Source organism: Canis lupus, chromosome 31 (genome assembly GCF_048164855.1).
Source record: "Canis lupus baileyi chromosome 31, mCanLup2.hap1, whole genome shotgun sequence".
NCBI lineage: Eukaryota > Metazoa > Chordata > Mammalia > Carnivora > Canidae > Canis > Canis lupus.
Genome location: NC_132868.1, coordinates 2,046,309 through 2,072,351, shown reverse-complemented (window position 1 = coordinate 2,072,351; position 26,043 = coordinate 2,046,309). Strand labels below are relative to the sequence as shown.

Below are 26,043 nucleotides of genomic sequence, written 5' to 3'. Positions count from 1 at the left end.
ATATTTGACATTTAATGTGTATGTTGATATGTTATGTATATAGTCCTAGTGTGGATATCACGTATGTATGTATGTTTGTATGTATGTATGTATATAATATCAACCCTTTGCCACTAGGGGCTAAAATTTGGCCCTCAAAAGAACTCACAGACTACCATCAGAATTAAGAACACTCTTTTCTCTTTAACTTTTTATCATGAAACATTTCAGCATAAGGAGAGTGAATAGTACAGTGAATTTCCATGAACCGTGAATTTCACTTCAATAATTTTGTCATCTGTATTCCTTTAAAAGCTTTAGGAAAAAAACTTCAATACCATTAACAGACCTAAAACATGAGTAGTAATTCTTTAACATAAAAGTGCCAATCAATATTCAAACTTCCCTGTTTGTCTGATAATTTGTTTCATAGGATATATGTGGCAATTGGTCGATCTCTCTATTTCTCAATCTGTGGGTTCTTAACTCCTTCTCCTCCTTTTTATCTCATCTGCTTATGTTATTAGGTGAGGAAACTGTTTTCCTGCAGATTTCCCTACATTTTAGCTTTTGCTGATTGTACCCAGGAGTGTCCATTTAGTATGTTCTCCTTCCCCTGTGTTTCCTGTAAACTAGGAGCTGCATATGAGGCTTGATCAGACCAGCTTATATTTTGCAGGAAGAAGGCAAAAAAAATGGGTGGTGGTGGGTAGTTCTACTTGGGAGTTTTGTTGGGGGGAGTCTGGCTCTCTCTTTTTTTTATGGTGTCAAGCATTCATCGATGATCATGATTTAGATCTAGTATTTTATCACAGTTACAAAATGGTGACATTCTAATTATATCCTTTCTTCTTTATTAGCTTGGATATTGTATAAAAAGAAGTGTCCTCTCATCGGTTTCTTGGTGGTCCCGAGAACACCATTACTTCAAGAAAAGGATAAATGATTGATTCTTGTCCTTTATCAGTTTTCAGACTAACAAAAAATGACCCTTAGTCATTTCAGACTGATAAATCAATCAATCAATCAATCAACCAACCAACCAACCAACCAACCAACCAACCAGCCAACCACAATGGGATCCCTAGGTGGTTCTGGTTTGGCGCCTGCCTTTGAAGGCCAGGGTGTGGTCCTGGAGTCCCAGGATCAAGTCCCATGTCGGGCTTCTCCCTCTGCCTGTGTCTCTGCCTCTCTCTCTCTCATGAATAAATGAATAAAATCTTAGAAAAAACCAAAACAACTTTGCTTTTTAATGTTTGATGTGTTACAATTAGTTGCAGAATTTTTTTTTTATTATCTTAAGAAGTTAAAATTTTCTCACCTTTGACCAAATGGGAGTGTCTTCAGATTGGCTCCTGAATCCATGCACTGCAATCCTACAGCTTCTCTTTTTGCTAATGAGACAAGGTGTTTCATACCCAGCTTTGTCTGTCCCTGTCCTCATCTGGAACCAGCTGTTTCTTCAAAGTGTGCTGGTTCCTTTGCATGGGAGAAAGGTGCAGGGTGCTAGAGAAGCTGGCTGTTCCTAGCAGTTTCTTCAGGGAACACATCTGGGAAATATGTGTATGATATTTTTTTAAAAAATAAGATGTGACACGCCTGGGTGGCTCAGCGGTTAAGCGTCTGCCTTCCGCTCAGGGCGTGATCCCGGAGTCCTGGGATCGAGTCCCACATCGGGCTCCCTGGATGGAGCCTGCTTCTCCCTCTGCCTGTGTCTCTGCCTCTGTGTGTGTGTGTGTGTGTGTGTTTGTGTGTGTGTCTCTCTCTGTCTCTCATGAATAAATGAAATCTTAAAAAATAAAAAAATAAGATGCATGACTTTTTACTAAAGTTTTTAATTCAGATTTAGGCTTACAGATTTTTTCTTTGATTGTATATTTGTATCTTTTTTTCCTTATACTAAAAATCTAAGTTCATCAATATATTGCTTATTACATTGTAACACTGATGTTATTGCCACACTGTGACTAATGTAAGCTAATACTTCTGTCATCTGAAGGATATATTCCCCTAGGAGCATACAGTCCTGTTACTGTGGTTTGTTTGTTTGTTTGTTTGGTGGTTATTTATTTATTTATTTATTTAATATTTAATTTATTTATTCATGAGAGAGACAGAGAGAGAGGCAGAGACACAAGCAGGCTCCATGCAGGGAGCCCGACGTGGGACTCGATCCTGGGTCTCCAGGATCATACCCTGGGCCGAAGGCGGCGCTAAACTGCTGAGCCACCCAGGCTGCCCTGGTTACTGTGTTTTAAAAATCATATAGAATAGCTCCTCTCAGTGTGGGCCAAATTCCTGCCAACATGAAACTCCAGATAATGTGTTTCATTTTGTTTTATAGCTTATCGGCAGCCCGGGTGGCCCAGTGGTTTATCGCCACCTTCAGCCCAGGGTGCCATCTTGGAGACTGGGGATTGAGTCTCATGTCGGGCTCCCTTTAGGGAGCCTGCTTCTCCCTCTGCCTGTGTCTGTGACTCTCTCTCTATGTCTCTCATGAATAAATAAATAAAATCTTTAAAAAAAAAAAAAACTTAAGAAAACCAACCACCTAATCTTGGTTCAATATTAAGTAAAATGTGTACATCATTCCAGGGTTAAAGACTTTAAAAAAAAAAAAAGTACAAAGAAATGTAGTTCTTTTTCCCTGCGTCTTCTACCATGTACCTTTCTTCCACCAAAGGAAACTTTTTGTTTTTGTTTTCTTTAGTTTTTTGTTTTTTTCTTTTACTTGTAAAATAGGAGTGCTCTCTGTCCATCTCTTCCTCTCTCCCTGCTCCCTGAGGTAAACAGTAATGTATTCATGGACTGTTTCCTCTGCTTGCTATTTCATTTTAACGGTATTCTGGAGCACAGAATATTAGTACTTACAGAGATTCCACATTCCTTTTACAGTTGTTTAAACTCAACTGTATGTACCATAGTTGGTTCAGTCAGTTGCCTATTGCTAGACATTTGGGTTGCTTTTTTTAGAAGGAGTTTTTGGGGCAGAGCAATGTGGACATCATTCACCTTTTCAAGGGGGATATTGTTGGGAGTGTGTGATTGCCCAGAGGTTTGCTGTACTGGGGCTACTGACCATAGTTCTTCTTATTCCAGTTTTACAGAGTTCTACATTTTCTGGAAAGGGAGGGGGCACCTCCCATCCATCTGAGATATTCTTGTTAGCCTCCGGCACAGTCTGAGGCCATAGTGACAGACTGGAAGGCCAGGTATCGCCAGAGGCTTTCCAAGTGCCCCATCAAAGAACCCCTTAGAGTTTTCATTCAAAATGCTCTGCAAACCGGTTTCTCATTCTCAGGACCATGCTGCAGGAGGCGAGCGTGTGAGGAGGGTACAGGGCTGTGGAGCTGCTGGCCTTGGCTACCCCTAGAACTCCAGGGCCCACTGGACACCTTTATAACCGTTATCTTAGTTGACAGCGGACTTAATAGACTATAGCTGTAATTTCTCTTTTACGAGCCATACCTTCTTCAGAGCTTCCTTTGTAAAAGTCTGCTTTTCATGGTCATTGAGTTAGACTGCTCCTTGGGGGAGTGGGACATAAAGAATCATTTTCACTGGTATTGTAATCTAGAAATTCAAATAAGGGCCATACAAGAAAAATACAGTTGGTTCACAGAGATTTATATTATACTCCTCAAAGCAAGTATGCCTTCCTTAGAAGAGATGGATGAAAGGGGAGTTCTTAATTGATTTAAAGAAAAGGGGGCAACTCTGATTCTAGCTGTTTCTGTGGTCATTCTTGGCCATGCTCCAGAGCTCATGTCTCCTGGACTTTCAACTTTTAGAAGAGAAAATAAGCATCACTAGGTTCAAGGAAGGGTCACACAGACAGCTACAGCTATAATGCAAGACTTTCTCAGCTTGCTTTCTCATGGTGACAAGAACCTCAGTCTTTTTAGCATTTGTGTTTGTTTTGTGTAAAGATTGATTTATTTTAGCGGGGGGCGGGGGGAGAGAAGAAGGGACAGAGGGAGATGGAGGAAGAATCTCAAGTAGGCTCCACGCTAAGCACAGTTCTTGACCTGGGCCTCCATTCCACGCTGAGATCAGGACCTAGCCAAAATCAAGTCAAATGCTTTAACCAATTTAGCCACTCAGGCACCCCTACATCTATGTTTCTATACAAATGTTTGTTAGGCATGCCTGTTTTTAACTTCCTGATGCTGATAGTAGGTATTTTTAATTAACTTTGTGTAGAGTATAGATGAGAAATCCATTCATTCAGCAAATACTGAGCATGCTTTTTGTTCCAGTTTCATACTAGGCCTTGGAGGTATATTCTGATGTCAGTGAAAGAGCAGACGTGCCTGTCTCCATAGAGCTTCCATTTAGCAGGCAAGACAGAGAAAGAAAAAGACTGTGTAAATCATATAATTTATTAGAAGGTGAAAGGTATCTTACAGAAATATAATGGGATATGGGGACAATGGTAAGAATTAAAAATAAAAGTGGTATTATGAACAAAAACTATACTTTGTTTCATTTGTTTGACTGAAACAGCATTGGACAGGCAGATACTCCTTAAGGAGCTGCTAGTGTTGATTACAGACATGGAGCAGTCATGTGAGTCCTCTCATACTTAGACATATTGGACATGATATATGCAGGAAATGGATTTCCTGCCCTTTTCATTGTAGAAACTAAGGCACTGGATTTCTCCTCTATAAAATCGGACTGCTGTGTGTCCCACCTGCCTCACCCTGAGGCTGCAGGTTGACATTACATCCACATATCCAACAGGTGAAGCTTTGATGAGCTGAAGTATCATTCTTGTTACTAGTTCAGGAAGAAGAACTTTAAAGTTGTAACTTTCCTGCTTCATAACCAGACAGTGTTCTCATTTGTGTGCTTTCTGGGTTTTGTGACATTGACACTATGTTAAATCTTGGAGAACACAATCCAAACATGCATCTGTGGCATTGACTTTAGGCTTCTCGAGGTTCAGAGGCCATGATTCTCTGAACAAATGCTATATTTCATTGATTCTCAGGTTGTTTTTTTTTTAAACTGCAGTGGGAGTGGTCAGCGGATAGATGATGGGCACCTGCCTGTCACTGAGTACAACACACCCCAGATGGGACGATGTACCCTGATGCACGGAGGTTAGCAAGCGAAAGCAAATTTTTAAATTATTTAAATAGAGAATACACAATTCTTCATAAATGATTTTTTAAACAATTTTTTTTTAATTTTTTATTTATTTATGATAGTCACGCAGAGAGAGAGAGAGAGGCAGAGACACAGGCAGAGGGAGAAGCAGGCTCCATGCACTGGGAGCCTGACGTGGGATTCGATCCCGGGTCTCCAGGATCGCGCCCTGGGCCAAAGGCAGGCGCCAAACCACTGCACCACCCAGGGATCCCCATAAATGATTTTTGATGAAGTTTTAAAACTAGTGCGTTTTTTGAAGCTCTGTTCTGGGAAAAGGAAAAAGAAAGTGAAAAATTTTTTTCCTCTTAAAAGGCAAGTTTGGGTTTAAGTAAGTTTTTTGGGGACATAAGTGAGCCCATTTGGTGGATGAGCTTGCTGGCAGCTCTCAGGGCTCTGCTCATTGGTGCTAGCTTGGGGAAAATTTCTAGTTAAAAGGTGAAGCAGTACAATAGGCATTTAGGACCTGTGTACACACTTGAATTCTATGTCAGCAGATGGCTGCATGCAGTGTGCACACCTGTGTATTGCCCACGTGAGTGTCTTTGAGGGGCAGGCTTTGGATTTTACTTTTCGCACCCATGGTGGAGCAAGCTTTCTTGCTTGAGGAGATCCAATGACCCCAGAGGGAGGAGAGTCAAACATGGGTCATTGTTATCCAGTCTCCCTACTGAATCAAATGTTATGTTGCATTTTAAATTCAGAATGGTGGTCCAGGAAAATGTTAGAGGTTATTCTGTTTATCAAAAGTGGGGTGAATGTTTTAACCCAAATATCATACTTTATTTGTAAGAACTCAAATTTCTGTAATATATGTTGATCTGCAGTATATTTATAAGATTTTATTTGAGAAAGAGAGAGAAAGAGCACGAACAGGCAAAGGGAGAAGCAGACACCCCGCTGAGCAGGGAGCCTCACATGGAGCTCGAACCCAGGACCTGGAGATCATGACCTGAGCCAAAGGTGGACGCTTAATTGACTGAACCACCCAGGCGCCCTGAACTGCAATGTTGTTGATCAAGGAGATGGGTTCTTTTTGGGAAAGTATCAAAGATGTTGGGGAGATTTTTTAAAATTCTGAATTGTTGCCTGTCTTATCTTTGGGATAAGAGGTATTCCCCAGAACTAGGACCATTGATTTTACTCTAAAAATTCTTTCTAATATTTCAGAATATCATTTGGTGATGGCATTTATAACAGTACCTTTCATTCATTAAAAAGTTTAGGAACCGTCATTCAGTTGTCCTTCTGACATTTTTACTACTTTAGAGAGATTTAAAGTCATTAGTGGCTTTAAATTTTGTAAGTTTTTGTCAGGGCGAAGCTTATGTTCTTTTGCCTTTTTTTTTCTTTTTTTGTAATATCATTTATTTCAAGTAATCTTTATACTCAATATAGGACTCTAACTCATGACCCTGAGATCAAGAGTTGCATGCTCTTCTGAGCCAGCCCCCCACACACCCCCACCCCTCCCCGTCTTTATTTAAGCTCTTTGAGCATTAGTGTCTTTAATTATAAAGCCGGAATGATAAAACCTCTAAACAATGTCATTGTGCTGTTGAAATCAGAACAGATGTAAGAAAAAAACAAAAAACTTGATACTATACCTAGTATTTTTTAGTGGCTATGATTTAGTGTTCCCATGTAATATGTGAATTACTGGATTTATAAATAATTCGACACTTTTCTAGATTACATGACCTCAAGTACATGTGGATCATTTTAAGTGTTCAGAATCAAAATTGAAATTATTGTTCAGAGGGACTATTAATCATTCTTGGAAATTGTGAAAATCTGTATGTAGTGAAATGTGTTTTAAAATCCCAACATCTTGTGCTGAATCCTTTTCTGGCTTTTCTAAAAGGAAAGAATCTGGTTTTCTGTTGTTAATGTTTGCTTGCTTTTTAATTTTACCTCTGTTGATGAAGTAAATAAGATGAGAACATAATGAAGAGCTTCATGTTGTGACTTGAATTTTGAGGTCGAACTGCTTAGATGACCAGAACTGTAAAGCTAAGGAAGGATTCACTTGGGAAGGCTAGATTTTCCTTCTCTGTTTTGTTTTCAGAAAACATTGATGGAAGTGATAACATATATCTGGAAATTTCACTAAAAGTGTTCAGTGATACAACAGACCTCACTGGGATTTTATGTATGTTCATGAGGGTCACATCATGCCTATGACAAGGCAATCACTTGAGATTTGTACTTAGTATGTAATGTAATTTTCCTAAATTCAAGCTAATTTTATTCTGTCTTAAAATTCTTAAATGCCACTTTCTTTATTTTTATGTGTGGCTTTGTGTGAGAGATGGATGAGGCTTGACTGTTGGGGTCAGGTGCTGCCCTCGAGAGAGGAAGATGCCCTGGGTCTCAGGTAATAGAAAGTCTTCATCAGCATCAAGTGTGGAGACCATTCTTGTCTCTTTGCCTTCAAGACTTACAACTTAGTTTGGTTGATAGCAAAGAGAGAGTTTAGAATGCTGGGGTGGAAGGAGGGGCCAGTGTGGAGGAGTACAAGAGGGCCTGGGGAGACATGAGGAGGCTGTGATTTAAGGGCAATGATGCCCATATACATGGAAACATTTTCCAAACCTGAAACTGAAGTAGGAGGAAACACATAGGAGGTTCAAAAGACGAGGCCTTCTCCAATGGCTTCCACTCAGACTCGTTCTTCAGAGTCCTGGGGAGGGGATGAAGTAGCCCAGCTGCACCTCCCCTGAAACAGGGACCCTTGCTGTTTGCACGGTCCTTCCTGGCCATGCAGTTGGTGGAGGTTTAGCATCACATGAGTGGCTGGGTGACCTCCAGTGGCATGCAGAGTCCTGTCCTCTCTTGTTTGTGTCTAAGTATGCTCCAAATGCTTGTTTTTCAGGTGGCAGAGATAAACGTGGAGGTCCCATTTTAACATTTCCTGCTCGCAGCAATCATGATAGAATACGACAGGAGGACCTCAGGAGACTCATTTCCTATCTAGCCTGTATCCCTAGGTGAGTTTTGTGTGGTTTGTGGTTTGTCGCTCTTTTGACTGTTCCAAAAAATGGGCCCTGTGCTCTCTAGAAGCAGCTGCAAGTGGCTGGAATTCTAAGCAAACCAAACAGGGCAGAACTAAAATCATAATCCCTGTACTTAGCTCTAATGTATGATGTTTACAACACTTCTGGGTGTGGGGATGAGAAGGTACGAGTCTTGCTTAAAGAGCTTTGTGTGGTGACGGTGGGGCTGGGATCAGGATGTGGTACCTCAGGTGCACTGTCCTTGTGAATGATACCAAGATGTCATGCCCTGCAAGACCACCAATGGAATGCCAATTCTGTCTTCATGCTGATCTTCGGTTTCTGAAAAGCATCCTCTTGATTTGTGGCATGAAGTTTGTGAGACGTTAAAAATCATTATTAGCTAAGATGCTAAGTTCGGGAACGCCCATTCAGTCTGAGACCCCATTAGTGATAGTGGGATCTTTAGTGTGGATGCTGAAGAACGCCAAGAATAGGCAAGGCTTTATTTTCTGGATTATTTTTTGGAAAAGAGTGTACTGCTGTGATATAATCCAAGGACTTAAACATGCCTGCGATAAGAAATTGTATGCGTTTGGGCTGGAGGGGTGCTTTCCTGTGGTGAAAAGGAAAGGCACGTACTAAAGGCATAATTGATGTGCTAGCGCAAGCAACATCCTTGCTCTAGCACATTGTTCAAACTAGAACGTATAGAAGAAAACCTGGTCATTATATACTAGGCTGGTATAGACAGTAACATTAATGAACATGTTATGCAAGAAAATAATAAAAGATGGTCAAGTAGCAGTGGTAATGGCTTCTCAGAGGTTAATGTGATAATGTCTGCAACAGCACATGAGTTGGGATACTGCTGACCTACTTCAGTTGGCACCAACCAGGGAAGACAGCAGTGCCCGTTGGTAACCTATCCTTTCTGTGACTGAGGAGAGTCAGCTCTGGCTTTTGACTGCCTAACAAGCTGAGCAAGTTAGTGGGTTTTCCTGTTTGGGCATCTTTTATGAGAAAACCATCACTTTGCATCATCAGTGACAGAGCACTAGAGTCTTACATACATGTATGGAAAAGTTTACTCTTTCCTCTTACTTAGGTATTTTTTGGGCTGTTGAACTGTTGAAATTGTAGAATTAGAAAGGGCTTTAGAAATTCTAGATTACTCTATCATTTATAAATAATAGCATATTTATAAATAACCACTTATGGAGTTCTTACTGTGTATTAGGTACTGTACTAATGATGGAAGAAGAAACAGAAATACAGAGGACAATGTAAAAAAATAAATCTGCCAATCAAAGTGATATGTGTTGTGTAGTGGAATAATGGAATGATTCTCTATGATTTTGGCGACTGGCTTTCTGGTTTAAAAATTTGTGTTGGGGATCCCTGGGTGGCGCAGCGGTTTGGCGCCTGCCTTTGGCCCAGGGCGCGATCCTGGAGACCCGGGATCGAATCCCACGTCGGGCTCCCGGTGCATGGAGCCTGCTTCTCCCTCTGCCTGTGTCTCTGCCTCTCTCTCTCTGTGTGACTATCATAAAAAAAAAAAAAAAAAAAAAAAAAAAATTGTGTTGATTGTAACTGTTAAAAATTTCTTTTGTTTCGTTGATATGGTAAAAAGAAATTGACGCAGGTATATTTTGGATCATCTGGATGACCCACTTAAACTCACAAAACTTCGTTATGATGGGCATCCACAAAAGTAGTGAGACTAGTGTAGCAAACATCCACATACCTGTCATCCAGCTTTAGTGATGACCAGATTTTGCCAGTCTTGTTTTTCTCTGAATTTTCCCCCATAAAAAAAAAAAAAAAATCTCAAGCCTCCTATCATTTATTAATACTTAGGCGTGTGGGGTGACCCCCCCCCTGCTGTTGTGCTGGTGACCCCCCCACAGCTGCTTCATTTCATCTCCTAGATTTGCTTTTGTATTTATAATTCCAAGTGAGAAGAGATGTCACTTTGCTTGTCCTGGGTTAACGATAAGAGAAATGAGATTTCTTAATCATTTAGTGTGTAAATGATATGTTTCTCAAGTGATAATGGGGAAATTTCACAGTGGTCTGAATGGAGAGAAGTGGCAACAGAATTCCTGGGTCTGCCCTGACCACACAGGAGCTGCTCTGCCCCACTGTGTGCTTGTGGCAGGAACATTGTTTTGTTACAGCTGAACAGTATGGTCAAGAAAATCGTTAGCAAATTAATGGTGTGTAAATTTTTTTTTTTTTTTTGACTTGTGGGTTTGCTTGCATTTAAGTCTGACGTTTTATTGCTGTGGTAAAGATCATCCTGGGGGTCGAGAGATTTCTTTTCCTGTCCATTACTCCTGACAATATCTGTGATGCGAAGGTAGCCTTTTGCCGCCCCTCAGCTGTACAGTTGCAGTTCCCGCATTCCCAGATGTGGAGAAGCACCCCATCCAGAAAGCACAGGCAGCAGAATCAAACTGGCTGTGACCTGCCACCAGTTACTTAGCTGTTTTTATCAGTTTTCTGATCTACGAAATATGATAGTAATGTGTACTTGTTGGGATCATTTCTTATGTACGTGCCTAGTGGTGCCTGATGCATATAGTAGCTTTCTCTAAGTATGGTAATTTCCATCTTTCCTATTTGCTCTTCTGCTTTCCTTCTTTTACTTTTCCTTTTGACATATGCTCGAGAAGCCGGTTATCTGGTTTTTCTTTTGCATGGCCTCTAGTCTGCCTCTTAAAATGTGGCCCTCAGAGGTAAGCATAAGTGTGATCTGAGCAGTGGTGAGTAGTTTGAGTATTATTACTTGGGTCACCTTCCCTTCCCTTCCTCCCTCCTTAAAAAAAAATTAAAAAGCATTTGGAGTAATAGAAGGATGTTCATAGAATTAATTTGCAAGGAAACTTTCCATTAACTATGTGTAGGAGAAGCAAGTGATTGTAGAACTTGCTGCTATAGTTGGGATTCCCACACAGTGATGAAAATAACATCAGTCTTGGTACATCTCTAGGTGTTTATTGCTCTTACTGTTTCTTTTTTTTTTTTTTTTTTAAGATTTTATTTATTTATTCATAGAGACAGAGAGAGGGAGAGGCAGAGACACAGGCAGAGGAAAAAGCAGGCATCATATAGAGAGCCTGACGTGGGACTCGATCCAGGGTCTCCAGGATCACGCCCTGGGCTGCAGGCGGCGCTAAACCGCTGCGCCACTGGGGCTGCCCGCTCTTAGTGTTTGAATTACACTTAAACTAATTATGTTTTAGAGCATTTTGCTTTCTTTAGAATGATTTATAGTAGCTACGTGGATAGACCTCCTCAATTCTCTTTTGTCACTAGTGAAATAATGTGAGGCATGCAATTGATTGGTTCTTTTTTTTTTTTTTTTTTAAAGATTCTGTTTATTTATTTATTTGAGAATGAGGGCTTAGATCACAGAGGGAAAGGGAGAAGCAAGACTCCATTGAGCATGGAGTCTGATGTGTGGCTCTATCTTAGGACTCTGAGGTCATGTCCTGAGCTGAAGGCAGATGCTTAACCAACCGAGCCATCCAGGCACCCCTAAAATTTTTTTTTACCTCACAGATAAAATGAGATTTTTAGGTAAAATTGCTGAAATACCTGCTTGATAATCCCTTGTTCCAGTGAGCAGTATCTTTCAGGTAGAGGAGTGACATGGATCCCTTCTGCAGAGAGCTGTCCACGATCATTGGCTGCTCATGAATGGAACTGAGTTTGGGAATCTTTGCAAGTCACTGCTTTCTTAACAAGGACTGGCTTTTAACTGGGTAAAGACTGATTGAAAGGATATGCACTCCCAGCCCAGTTCACTTGTGACTTTCCTTAACTAGAAGTCACTGGGTGGTGGGTTCAATTGTGGAGGAGGGTGGATAGTGAGGCCTGCTGTAAACTGGCAAGCTCAGGCACCTTCTGGTTGTGGCATTATGTAACTTGTTCCTATTGTCGAGCCTGGAGTTATTCAGGATTCATTTTAGCTCCTTTCAGGTGGAGGGGCTGTGTAGGGCTTTGCGAGGAGAGACACAGGCTGCCTGACAATTTACCCTGATCTGGTGAAGGCTGATGTCTGACATGCAGTCCAGCAGACAGCACCCACTAAGGCAGTTGGGCCTCGCGGCAGTGTACGGTCTCCTGCCTTTGGGTGTGTGTGGCCCCAGGTAGAGCATCCGGAGTAGAATGTCTCGGCTGGGGCAGGCTCCCTTTGCTGTGGCTGGTCTTGCCAGATTGGAAACCCAATCAGAGCCTGAAGAGACCCGGAATCCTTCATTTCAGTGACTTGGGAGATCTTAGGAGACCTTTCTGAAAGCTTTGTTTGTTTCTAGGACGTGTGAAGGAGGTCTGTGCTGTGCTGTTCATGGCCCAGGACCTGCTGGAGACAGAGAAAAGTGATATCCCAAAGGATGTGTGAGCCAAGTGTTCACCCATCTGAAGTTCATATTCATACAAGGGTTCCAGAGAGAAGTTCATCAAACCATTCCTAGCAGTTTCTGCCTTTGAGTGAGAAGCTAGGCTGCTGACCAGTCTGTGTTCTCTTGGTGGCTTTCCACACCATGTTCCTAGCACCTGTGCTGTCAAGTACTCAGGTTCTATCCCTACAGACCTTTTTTTGTAATTTTTTGGTGACCTGCCTCTTACATGGATGTAGCTGTGATAGGAACTTTACATGTGTGAAAGTTGGAGCGACTGTTACTGTGACGGTATGCATTGAGGAAGAGAATGGCGTTCACGTGGGGATGGGGAGGGAAGGGTGAAGGAGTGAGCTTATGCAAGAGAGCATGAAATTGGTTTTAATTTGGACTTAATTTATTTTGGCTTTTTAACATTACTAATGATAATTAATTTTCGGAGTTTTTAATTTATAAACTATAACTCTGAATTTATAACTATAAATACTTTTTAGTTTCCCAAGTGATTCCTTGGGGCAGAAAAATATTCAGTGTTTTTCCTCTAGGCGCAGCACATTCACCTGGGGTGAAAATCTGAACTTGTCGTTATGCACTTGGGGTCTTAGGTGTGTTTCCATGTATCTCGCACACAGTTGTGACCTGGCTCATGTCTGGCACTGGAATCAGCAGCCTGCATGCACTGTGAGTCCAGCACAAAAAGGATCATGGTTGGTTCCTAAGTGTAAGGTTGTGCAAAGCCTTCCTCAGAGCTTCCATGTGAACACTGAACTTAAAACTATGCTTAGGGACACCTTGACTCTTGACTTTCTTTATTGCAGAAGTGCATTACATATATTTCCTATGTACTCAGGGGTTGAGATTTAATAAAACTAATAATTTTTATTGCTTTATCAGGGTCATTGTTAAGAGAAACTGGCTTTTTTTTGTTTGTTTAAATTTGTCGGGACATGGAGGGGGAGAACACAGAGGCTCTAGTACTGCCTTGGCCAGTGCTGAGGGCTAGCCTCATCTTCCACATGGTCTTTGCATCAACCAGTGCAACCAGGCTGAAAAGGCAAATAAGTCTCAGTATTACTGTGAAAATCTCTTTACCCCAAAGAGCCTGCCAGAAGGGCGCCAAGGACCCCAGGGATCAGTGGACCACACTTGCAGAACCTCTGAGGTAGCTCAGGGGCCTCAACCTGTAAAAGGGGACAAAATGGAACATCAAAAAGCTCCCGCCATCACCAGGGCACTGGTGCAGGTAGTTACAGCGCCTGTGATCCAGGAGGCTCCTGTGACTGCTGTTCCTTGGTCTGTGACCCTCTCCACCTGGGCTCTGCGCACATGGTGAGGAATCTGTCCCTGTCAGTCCTCACCAAGGACCTTCACTGTAATAGTTACTAGACAATGTGTGTGATCATTTCATACACAGAAGACGAGAAAACCCCCTGCCCCTCCAAGGCATCAGAGTGAGGGACGTAGTCAGTCTCACCTAGTGGGACTCTGGCCAGAGAAAGAGTTGCAAGGTTTAAACCTGTTTTGTTTTTTGTTTTTTTTTCTTTTTCTCTAGTGAAGAGGTCTGCAAGCGAGGATTCACGGTGATCGTGGACATGCGTGGGTCCAAGTGGGACTCCATTAAGCCTCTGCTGAAGATATTGCAAGAGTCCTTTCCCTGCTGCATTCATGTTGCACTGATAATCAAGCCAGACAACTTTTGGCAGAAACAGAGGACTAATTTTGGCAGTTCTAAGTTTGAATTTGAGGTAACTTCCATGTGTAGCTAGACCAGTTAAACCAATAGGTGTGGTTTATTAAAAGTTGACTTTTTCCTCCTCATTTTATTTTATTTTATTTTTTTTTATTTTTTTCCTCCTCATTTTAGATAATAGATTTTTAAAATCACATATTAAATGGGAACTGTACATCTTATATACCTATGGCAAGTAAAATTAGTTATGCAGTAGCTAATTCATAACAAAACTAGGTTCTTTGATTATATTTTCCTCCTGGATTATTTCACCCCAGAGCGATTTAGGTTTCAGATCTCTTGGTTTTGTAGGGTGGGCTGCTGAGGTGTAAGGCACATGTGTACCACAGAAGGAGGTTCCCTCAGATGGCTTGATGTGGCTTCAGATTTATTATCATTGCCTCAGCCTTGGAAATAAGGGAAAGTTAGGGAGAGATACCCAACTTTACGTGTCTGGAAGAAACTACATTTTCACCTTGTTCTTGGTAATGGAGAGAATGATCTATTGTGTATTTGTGCATCAGTTATCTCGTTTATGAAAAAGGAGATACTCCTTTAAAAACTATAGAGTTCTGGGTTCTGCAGCATGTAACGTCGCTGTTTCTCAGACATTGTATGAAACCAGCCTCAACCTCCTCACTTACTTCCTTTTCCAGTGTCACCTTCCTTCAGCTACCAAGGCTCTCGCCAGGTTTTGATACAGTTAGTATAATGAGATGATGATGGGAAGAAAGTATTCTGGCCAGCTTGAAACCTGATTCATGCCATGTTCTGGAATAGAGTGTTCTCTAAAAAGATCTCCTAAGTTTTGGTTGAATAAATTGTGCTGCTTCTAGCAAGTTTGCGTACACAGTAGGATTCAGGGAGTGGATTCACGTGTGTTGAGGGGAACAAGACCAGTTGTAATAAGCACATCACACAATATTTAATTCTTAAGTTTTATGTTCCATGTTTATATTTCAGAGTGTTTTTACATGTCTGTTTACTTATATTTTAAAATCTCTTTCCATGGTACTGATTTTCAATCTGAAATCTGAATTTCGTTTTAATTTGAATTTGAAACTGTGTTCAAGAGATTTAGGTAAAAGATGAAATCAGTAAGTCACAGCTAAGCAGTGAGTTTGGAGGGTAATTTATTGGGTCTTACTATTTTTTTTTTTTGGGTGGGGGGGTCTTACTATTTTTTTTGATGGAGAATTTAAAGTGTGTTGCTTTTAATTATACATGTTTTTAGCAGAAATAAGTGGTTTATGTAATACAATGCACATAAGGTTTTGCTAGTCTAATTTTGATCCCTCCCTCTGGGCCTTTAAATTTACCAGCTTTTTCTATTGAACTTTCTGTCTCTACATTGTCACCAGCCTCTCTCTGTGAAATGATTAGTTCCATGGAGGTTATTAAAAGTTTGGACAGATGGAGTAGGAATGAACCTACAGCGACCTTGCAAATAGAAATGCAAGGACTAGGAACAGCCTCTGTTTCTAGCTTTGTTGCTTTTCGTAGGTTCTCATGCCAGCCAGCGTGGAGTGATGCAATTCTAGGTTACTCTAAGGCTGGAGGTGACAGAGGTGGGGCTATACCAGCCTTTCTCTGTTTATATTTTGGTCCTTAGGCTATAAATCTTTTTCCTTTAACTTCATCTTTGCATTTAATTACCCCTCTCCCACCCCCTGTGTTTTCCTTGAGGCACCAGTATGGATTGTAACCCTGTAACACATGGTACAGTTAGGGTGAGGTTTGAGATTTTTTGCTTAGATTATAAAGGACTAAAACTCCGTAACTGGTAGGTTGGAATGTAGTGCAAACTGAAATGTATAACACTTGTACTGCTCAGAATTGTGGCAGATGATTGCAATGCATGAAACATACCCTCTGTCTTTAGCTTTATAACAAAAGCTTCTGCCTCCCTTTCTGGCTAATTTTTGTATATTTTAGAAAGTTTTAAAAAGTTGTTCATAACCTATCATCAACTTGAGGGGAGGTGGAGGTGTAGGGTAGGACAAGATGAGCCGTGAGAGTGTTCTGATCGTTCCTATTAAGTGTTCTGATTTGTGTTCTGATTGTTCTTACTAAGTGTTTATCACTTAATAAACAGCTTACAAACACATGTCCTTAGAGGGAGGTGGTACTTCATAGGGTTTTGGAAACCCATGAGTAAGACAAGATATTGGATTGATTGTAGAGAGTAGGAGGCTTCCATAGGGTTTTCTGTTGTGAGATGCTAGAGTGGTGCGGACGAGAAAGAATACATTGGTGAAAGTAAAATTTCTAAGTCAGCTGCTCTGTATTGCAATTTAAGACATTTCCCAGCTAATGTGCCTAAGAGAGCAGGTTAGTTTCCACATTCTTGGAAAGAAATCTCATTTCTTTAGCTCTCATGAGATACAATGTCCTATAATTTTAGGTATTCTAACTAACGTTTTGCTCTAATGGTCTTCTCTTTCACCGATTACTGGTAATGTTTCTTTCATCGACATTTGTTTTTTGGGGCCAGAACAAGGCATGTTTTCTATAGAGAGTACTTGCTTTACGTTTGAAAATCTGTAAGTAAGTATTGTAAATTGCATTATGATAAGACCACAGAAAATTGGTTCATCTTCTCATACATGATTTTTTTTCCCCCTTAAGACAAATATGGTCTCTTTAGAAGGCCTTACCAAAGTAGTTGATCCTTCTCAGCTAACTCCCGAGTTTGATGGCTGCTTGGAATACAACCATGAAGAATGGATTGAAATCAGAGTTGCTTTTGAAGACTACATTAGCAATGCAACCCACATGCTCTCTCGGCTGGAGGAACTTCAGGACATCCTAGCCAAGAAAGAATTGCCTCAGGATTTAGAGGGGGCTCGGAATATGATTGAGGAACATTCCCAGCTAAAGAAGAAGGTGATTAAGGCCCCTATAGAAGACTTAGATTTAGAGGGACAGAAGCTGCTCCAGAGGATTCAGAGCAGTGACAGCTTTCCCAAAAAGAACTCTGGGTCAGGCAATGCGGACCTGCAGAGCCTCCTACCCAAGGTGTCCGCCATGTTGGACAGGCTGCACTCAACACGGCAGCATCTGCATCAGATGTGGCATGTACGAAAACTGAAGCTGGACCAGTGCTTTCAGCTAAGGCTGTTTGAACAGGACGCTGAAAAGGTAAAGGAGCAGGGAGAGGGGAGCTGAAATGAGACACAGAAGGCTCCCTGGACCGTTGGGTCCCAGCAGCCGGGGGGCCAGCTTTGGTCAGGAGGAAGGATCGAGGAAGAGCCAGCCATGCCCTCTCGTTGGTTCCCTCCAGAGATCTGCTCTAAATCTGCCTTCCAGTTTCTCTGGGTGCAAGCCAATGCCATTTGGGGAACTTTCAGTTATTGGTTACTGACAGTTTGGTTTAGAATGCCGATAAGAGAGATGAGGATATCTTGAGTTAAAAGAGTGAAAGTTTTATGGAATTATAGGATCAAAAGCAGTCGTTATGTATGTGTGTGTTTTGCTCCTAGCTGCTCCATTCCTATAAAGCCAGTGACAGAACAGCATTCAGATCATTATTGACCATATTTTTAAAATAAAAGATGAATAAGGTGTTACAAAGAATAGTTTCTGGGAAATATGGGCAGTGATTACTGATGGTCTCATGCTTCATACAGAAGAGCTGGTCCAAGTGGATGCTTGTGTTTCCAGCTAACTATCTTAGCAGGGTGGGAACAGGACATTTATTTATAGGACTGTGTTGCAAGCCATGAACATGGGTGAATTAATCACTCTTAATTTGAGCTCATTGAATTCTTGTCACCGACAGGAGAATATTCTCTAAAGTAAAAAAAACTACACCACAAATCTTTGATACAAAAGGACGTTTCAAACAGTGATAGTCCCTACTGTTGTTTGGCAAGCTTTTGACCTGTCAGTGTACTTACGTTTAAAGAAGTGCCTTATCAAAGACACTGGGAAAATCTTCCTTTCAATTACTCAAAAAACAGGTGACTATCTCTGGAATAATGGTTCAAGTCATGATACCAGTCCTAATAATGATAGTTATTTCTTTTTGCTTAAACGTTTTCTTTATGAGCAACATAATTGACCTCTTTTTCTGGGTAGCATCTGTATTGAACCTTGAGAAGGATATATCATTGTTAAAATTTTTTTCCTCAGTCCTTTCTATTTTTTGATAGTAAATTTTATTGTTTGCATTTACACAGTTTTAAAATACTGTTTGCACATGCAAAAAAGCATGTATGATCTTATAGTCATTGGACTTACCCTCAGCCATTGTGAGCATAACAGAACCCATCCAGATATTTGTACGTCCCTCATCTCACCTAACAGGCCTCTTGTTAAAGAGCAGTGTGGCCATTAGGCAGTTTAGTAGAGCAGGGAGGCTGGGTTGAGAGTCAAAAGGTTAGTTTTAATTAGCCTGGGGGATTTGAATACCTCTCTTTGCCTGTCTGCTTCCTAATTCCTGATCAGTCGAAGGGACACATTAGATAAGATTTTCTTGGAGGTCATGCAAGTTCAGAACTGCTTACTTAAAATTCAAGAATCTTCCGAGAGGCTGTCAGAGCAAGGACCATGCCCTTGATTGGTTTGGCCCTGCTTCTGTGCCTGTCATTTCTTTTTCTGGAGTGATTTCAGGTTGTCTTTTTTTCATTCTGGTAGATGTTTGACTGGATCACACATAACAAGGGCCTGTTTCTGAACAGCTACACTGAAATTGGGACCAGCCATCCTCATGCAATGGAACTCCAGACACAGCACAATCACTTTGCCATGAACTGTATGGTAAGATACTGTCAGAACAGAGGTATCTTGTATGTGAGAGTATTGCAGCAGACGGGAGGTATTTACACAGATGGTGTCCCAGCACTCTGCCAGGAGGCCACACGGGGCCAGGAGAGTTACTGATGTGGTAGTAGGTGCTGACCTCCAAGTGTGTGCACTTCTTGGTTGGTAGCAGTATCTACAGCTTCTTTTAAGTTTTACACAAACAAAAATGTGAAAACAAGCAAACACACCAGTGAAACTTGAATCAATTACTTGGCCAGTTCAACATGGATGATTTTGATGCCATGTCCTGTGCTGTACCTTTTAGGAGCCTGTTAGGGCCCCAGAAAAACTGCTCAGTGGCCAGGTGAGTGACCTGAGCAGGGCTGCTGTCAGTTTGTTGGGCTGCCCTTCATGAGGAAGAAGTAAGCCAGCCTGCCTGCTATCTGCCTCAAGGGCATACTCCAATTCTCCTAAAACATGAGATTTCCCTCCAGGTTGAACTGAAGTATTATTAGGGTCTGGACATTGGCCATGCCTGGAATTCCCTGGCTCCAGTAGAGGTTGACTCCCTCGACCTGTTGTGACCAATGGTGGGTTGTTTTAGGACTACTAAACAAAATGACCCCAAAAAAAAAAAAATGAATTCTGAATAGTACTTTTGTTACATTTTTGGAGTTAATATAACTAAAATAAAACTCTGTGTTGTTCTACAGGACACATGTTATTTCTGTAGACAGTTAACCTTCTAGAAATATCCTTTTTGGGGACAAGGAGTTTTGGTTTGGACTTTAAGCTAGTCTTATGAGAATTAACCACCCTTGGGCCTTATAACATTTGTTACAGAGCATCAAAGTAGTACGAAGACAGGGTCTTTGTTTAAATTAATTCAATAAGATGTCATTTCATAAAGTTTGGCCAACTAAGTGCTCCAGTTTAGGTAGTTTAAAGGTAACATTTAACAATAAATTTTTTGTAATAGACTCCATCAAAAAAGTTTGGTAATCTACTCTGGAATTTGAGGTAAGGGAATTTCTGGTTTAAATGTTCAAACCTGGGCATAGATGAGAAGAGCCAAAATGTTACCTTTGGAGGAATCTTCTTAGAATTTTTTCCTGAGAAATGTTTTCAGTTTATCAAGCTACTCTGAAACTGCAGCTAGTGGTGGAAGATGTTCAGTGCATTATATCACATACTATAGAAACAGGAAACACTAAAATACATTTTAGAAAATCTAGAACAGAAAATACCTTCCCTGCCCCAGCATTATTAGTAGATTCAGAAAATGGGTTAGGAATGCAGAGGTTTCTAATCTGAGCCTTCCAGTTTCCATGTGACTTTGGGCAGTCCGTAGTCCGTTCAGTCTCTGCCAGCCTCAGTTTCCTAATCTGTAAAGTGAGGGTTATATCTGTCTCCCATAGAATTCCATAATTGTCTTTCCCCTGCACATGTAAAGCACTAAGATAATGCTGAACACATAGGCTTGGTAATGTATTAGCAGTCATGATATCACCAACTAAAAACATTGTTAAAATTCTTAAAAATATGGGTGATGTCTCCCCCTTTTTTAAGGTTTAAGTCTGTTTTCTGATTCTTTGCAATAAACTTCTATTATTTTTTTAAGTTAGAAGTTTGAATGAAAGAGTGGGGTAACCAAAGAGTGGGGTAACCCTATGCCATGGTGGGTGGCAGCTGCTAGAAGAGCTTCCACCCCTAGTCTGCTGAACGTCCATGAGAGCTAGGTGTCTATCTAGGACATTGCTTTATGCAGAGCAAGGGCCTATTAACCTTCAGCCCTTTCCTGTGCTTCCTACAGTGTTTTCAACTTTTTTGGCAAAATGAAAATGCTAAACATCACTATGAAAAGTTGACAGTCTCTAAAGCATGTTAAGGGATGCCAACAATTCTGCTCATTGTCACAGATACTTTTAAAAGCTGTAACAATAAAAACTAGAGGTAGGTACTTTAACAAAAGGAATCCTATATTGCCATATTGGTGTACAGGTGGTTTGTTGGGTTGCATGCCACCACGTTCCTTTATCTGTGTAGGCAGTGATGAAGTGATGGGAAAGATCTAATCCACAGACCCTCTACGCATAGTGGAATCTGTTTGAGGATCTGAAAGTGATGCAGGACACCGTAACAACTTCAGTGGGAGTGACTGCCTCAGTGGTTCCCATGGTGGAGCCTTCTTGAATGCAGGGCTCTGCTCTGGATTCTAACAGAGGGCATCTGCTTATGCTCTTCCCAGAAGACCCTTGGAGTTGGTTTTCTTCTTTAATGATACAAACATTATAAAAATTAGTATTCTAGGCACCTACAACTAGAGGGAGAGAACACATCTGGGCAGGGGAGGGATTATTTTTGACTAAAGGCTACTAGTTAGAGCATTATTGCCACAAGAGCCAATGAGGTCTGTTTCCCACTGACTGTGGCCTTGATTGCCTATCACAACTTCACACATGCCCTCTCTTCCTGCTGCTTTAGACACCGGACATCTACTAGCTGACTCCAGGCTGCAGATGCACCCAGAAGAGGAACTCAGAGGCTGTGACTCTAATCCTGGAGTGACTCCACCTCGTTTAGATTTGGGTCATAATGGAGGGAAAGAATGAGTAGAGAGGATGGTACAAAGAATGGATGGATAAGCACATTCTTCATGGGGCTTCCTGGGTGGGCTGCAGACGAGGTGACCACGAGTAGGCTGTGTGGGGTGTGTGTCCCTGTGAGAGGGGCCCTAGGGACCACAGCCAAAGTGGGGAGGAAGCAGGAAAAATAGAGATTTGGACAGGTTGGGTAATTAGGTTTAGTGGCAAAACTGGGAGAGGCTGACAAGGTGTCTATGATGTTGGGGGACCCATCAAGAGGAATGCTGTTGCAATGAAGAACAACCACCTAGTGTTTGTTGAAGGTGTGTGTTTCCTACCACTGCCTCTGCTGGACTAGGAACCTCAAAGGCAACTGAAGGTGGAAAGGAGCATAGCAGAGTGAGAATGGGTTTGGGGGACAAAGTTGTCCTGTTTTTCAGCCTCATGCCATTATTTTTGCAGTAGACTGGTAGGCTCAAAGATGGGCATTTCCACAGAGTAGAACACTTGATCAAAAGTTTGCATATAGTGTTGTTCCTTCCTTTTGTGCCTCAATTCCCCTTCCGTAGCGAAAGTGGGTCGGTTTATAGAAGATTCTCTGTTGGCCCCACACAGACAACTCGGGCTCATTGTGTAGACAAGAGAGCTTGTTTCTACAGAGAGCAGCCTGTGGTCGCTCAGTGGGTAGCATGTGGTTCCTGGGCTCTAATTAAAACCTGCAGTGTTGGATTTTCTCAGTTCTGGGTGACTACTTATCAGTAGGCTTGCCATCTGGACCCTTTTCAGGATTCGAAGCCAACGAGTGAGTAAGAGTGTATTTGTGTGCACCCACTTGTGTACTCAATTGCTTTGTGCCTACCAGGCTGCCTCTCAGCTAGTTGATTTGTAATTTTGCAGTTTTAAAAATAGCAATTGAAACCAATATTTAGAGTTTATGGAAATCAGATAGCAAATATGTACACTGTTATATACCAGGTGATTCTGCTGTGACAAATAAAATTGAAGTTAGTGGGTGGTGTTTCACAAAGTGCTATCATCCATGGTTCTTACAAGGAAGCCTCTTGTTTGCCTTCCTCTGACAAGCCCTCTTTCTCTCCCTCTTTTGCAGAACGTGTATGTTAATATAAATCGCATAATGTCAGTGGCAAATCGCTTGGTAGAGTCTGGCCACTACGCCTCTCAGCAGATTAAGCAGATTGCGAATCAGCTGGAGCAGGAGTGGAAGGCATTTGCGGCAGCCCTGGATGAGCGGAGTACCTTGCTGGACATGTCCTCCATTTTCCACCAGAAGGCTGAAAAGGTCAGTGCCTGGGACCCACAGCCCACAAGTTGGTGGCTGGAACACTTCCTCCCCCAGTACCCTCCCAACCTGCGGCCAGATCCTTGGAGGACTTTTGTATGGCATGTCTAGTGCTTAAGAACATGAGCTCTAAGGTCAGGCAGCTGTGAGTTAAAACCCTAGCTCTCTTACCCTGTGCTGTGCAGTCTTTAGCAAGTTACTTCACCTTCTGTTCCTTGGTTTTCTCATCTGTAAAGTGGAAATAAAAGTATCTACTTAGGGGGGAGTATTTTATCATATAAATGAGATAATTCATATTAGGCAACCCATAGAGTACCTGGATACAGTAAGTACTAATAAGTGGTAGCCACTGCTCTTTTTCCCTTACTATCACTTTAATATTTTAATTATGCCGGTACCTGTGCTGTCCTGCTAGAACTCCTCCCGCAAACCCTAATTAGGATGCTTTGGCAGCAAGTAACAATGCCTGATTATTATGTTTAAATATCAGGGGTTTGCTTTTCACACAAAGCAGGAAGTTGTAAAGTATAGGGAGTTCTAGCTATACAGCAATGGCAGGCCTGGGGTCTGCTCCTCTTAGGTTGCCTTGGCCTTCCTGTCCTGACCACAGAGATGATGCCACAGCTCCTGCGCCTCAACCACAGTGCCCATTATAGTCTGGTTTTGTGGAGCCTGTCACTTTTATCAGGGAAACTTTATTTTCAGAAGGCTCCTCCATCCCAAAATACCTCGCCTCCATTTCCATTGACCAAGAGCAGGGTGCAGGCCCTACCCTAGCTACAGGGGAGAGTGGGAAAAGGTGAACGTGGCTTTGTAGCTTACACAGCAGTAGGCAGGCTCTGCCAGCAAGGGCTAGGGTTCAAAAGTGGCTTTTGGCTAGGCAGTTGACAGTTCTTTCACATTTATGAAATCATGTGTATGGATCCAGGCTCCACATTGGCTTCATTTGCAGATGTGCTGGTCAAAATACTTAAAAAGGTAACACATAAATATGCGTACCACTCACCACACCTCTACAATCCTCCTCCAGTGAGCTTGCTTAAGCAGACACTCTGAAAGTAGCACAAAGGAAGTGCTTTGCTTGTGACTCAGACTTTAGTAGTGGAAAGTGTGCTGGGCAGGGAGATACCTTCTCAAGTTGTAGAGAAAGAACACAGGAACTTTTAGCCACTAGGAAGACACATGGGAAAGAAGCCTTATTTTCAGGGAGAAATATTGATAGGGGTAATCTTTTGACGTTGAGGGGAGACTACATTCATAGGGATTTGTACTGATGCTGCTAAGAAGGAAAATAGTATCTCTTTGTAATCTAGAAACAGTCCCGGTTGAGGAGTGAAGTCAGTATAGGTAAGATAGAGGTCCCAGCTTGCCCAGGGTTTTGGCAAGGCAGCGAGAATGTTGCACAAGACCCTAATTAGTAGTGATCTTGACTGTAGAAACCTTTCAAGTATGAAGCAAGAGAGGAAACTAAATGGAATATAAAGAGAAAAAAGTCTTAGTAGCTTCACGTGAAAGCTGTGAACAGAGACTTCCAGATTCCAATAGTAAGATTTATCACCTTCCTAAACTTACGCATTTAATTATCTTTATAATAAAGAATAAACAAAAGCCCACACACACAAAAGAGGTTTTTAAAAAAGTAATGGGAACCCATTACTTTCTCTGCTGTTTCAGTAGAAAACAGCACCATGTTCACCCTTGGTCCCTATCATTGCCCAGAGAGTAGGGGTGTATTGTGCCCTTTACCTTACTATGGATGGGAGGATGTATGCCATATGTATGGTCCCTGTACATATGTCATCTGGAGTGGTAACATATTATGGGATACAGCAACCCCTTGTAACTAGAAGTGTATAAACTGATAGTGAGCTCTCAGAAAGTTCCATGAAGATAATATGAATAAATGTGAGATGGGACAAGCTACATGGGTGAATAGCAGATGGTCTGAAGCATAGTAACACACAGGAAAATCTCTTTCATAAACATGGTAGGATTCAGAATTATAAATAAACCCCAAAGTTCATTGCTGTTCTGACCTGCTTGAAAATAATCTAGAAATGTGGGTGCCATGGGACATTTTTTCCTCTAAAAACTTTATCACATATTTCAAATATGCAGCATCATGAGAGCCTAGGGTGTTTTCACTTGGATAAGATGAATGACTGTAATTTATGGATTTGAAGGAAACTAAACTAGATGAATACATTATTGAACATAGTTTTGTGGGATCTTGTGTAAACTGTAACAGTGCTTGAGGTCTCTGTGAGTATAGAGTAGCCAGAGAAGAAGCCTGGTGAAGAAAGGGCCTGGCATCTTGGCAGAGCCCCGCACACGACTGAAATGTGCAGATGAGACATGAGAACATCTTCAGAGTGTGTCTCTACTCTCAAGTAGAAACATATTGGGAATCTTCCCCTTCACTGAACAAAGAGTAACATCCTTGAAATTCTGATGTGTGAAGGGAGATCACATCTACTAAGTACTTTTCCTCTTTCCAGGAGAGAAACAGCTCAGCTTTGGTCCTTTTCTAGAGTGCTTTGTCTTCCAGTTACATGTATGCTGTTTGCATAAGCCCCCCTAGAAGAGGACCAGAAACTTGGATGTCATAAATTAGGTTTCCAGCTTAGCTACCTCTGAACCCTTCCAGATGTATCTATAAGAAATTAAATCTGATTGGGGAGGCCTGACCCCATTGTTGATGGTTTTACCCAGGGAAGCAGCCTTCCCTGTAAGGATTACAGCTCCCAGCCGGGGGGAACATGGGCCCGGCACTGCCCCGCCATGCTCCTCTGCCATCTTGGTGGGTAGTTTTTATGTTGGTGTTTGCTGGTGATTTTGCAAACCTAAATCTTGAGAAGTAGACTAGATGAGAACACTGGATAGACAGCATGTATTCTGAAGACATCTCAGCCATCCATTCACTCTCATGTCCTCACCTCTAGGGAGGCTGTGTGTGAACCAGAATCTCCGTTTGCAAGCAGGGAGACAGGACCACAAGGCCAGCAGTGTTACTAGTACACGGTGTCCGGAGGCTCCAGCCTTCATGTCTTTTGGTCATGTGGCATATCCACTGGATAGTCTCTTCACACTAGGAAGCTTTCCTAGCAAATGTTACTAGAATTACATTTTTGTAAAACAAAAGAAAGTG

General features: G+C 41.7%; 1 protein-coding gene across 7 annotated transcripts in view; it reads left to right on the top strand.

Annotated features, from left to right (window-relative positions):
• TRIO (trio Rho guanine nucleotide exchange factor) overlaps positions 1–26,043 on the top strand; it is a 355,982-nt gene that overhangs the window by 126,163 nt on the left and 203,776 nt on the right. For all 7 annotated transcript variants that reach the window (XR_012021603.1, XM_072807309.1, XM_072807307.1 and 4 more), the window contains exons 3-7: positions 8,009–8,123; positions 14,088–14,280; positions 16,893–17,405; positions 18,903–19,025; positions 22,704–22,895. Coding sequence is in view for 6 of the 7 variants with exons in the window: in XM_072807309.1 (XP_072663410.1) it covers positions 8,009–8,123; positions 14,088–14,280; positions 16,893–17,405; positions 18,903–19,025; positions 22,704–22,895 (1,136 nt within the window). In the remaining variant the exon portion in view is untranslated. The remainder of the gene's footprint in view (positions 1–8,008; positions 8,124–14,087; positions 14,281–16,892; positions 17,406–18,902; positions 19,026–22,703; positions 22,896–26,043) is intronic.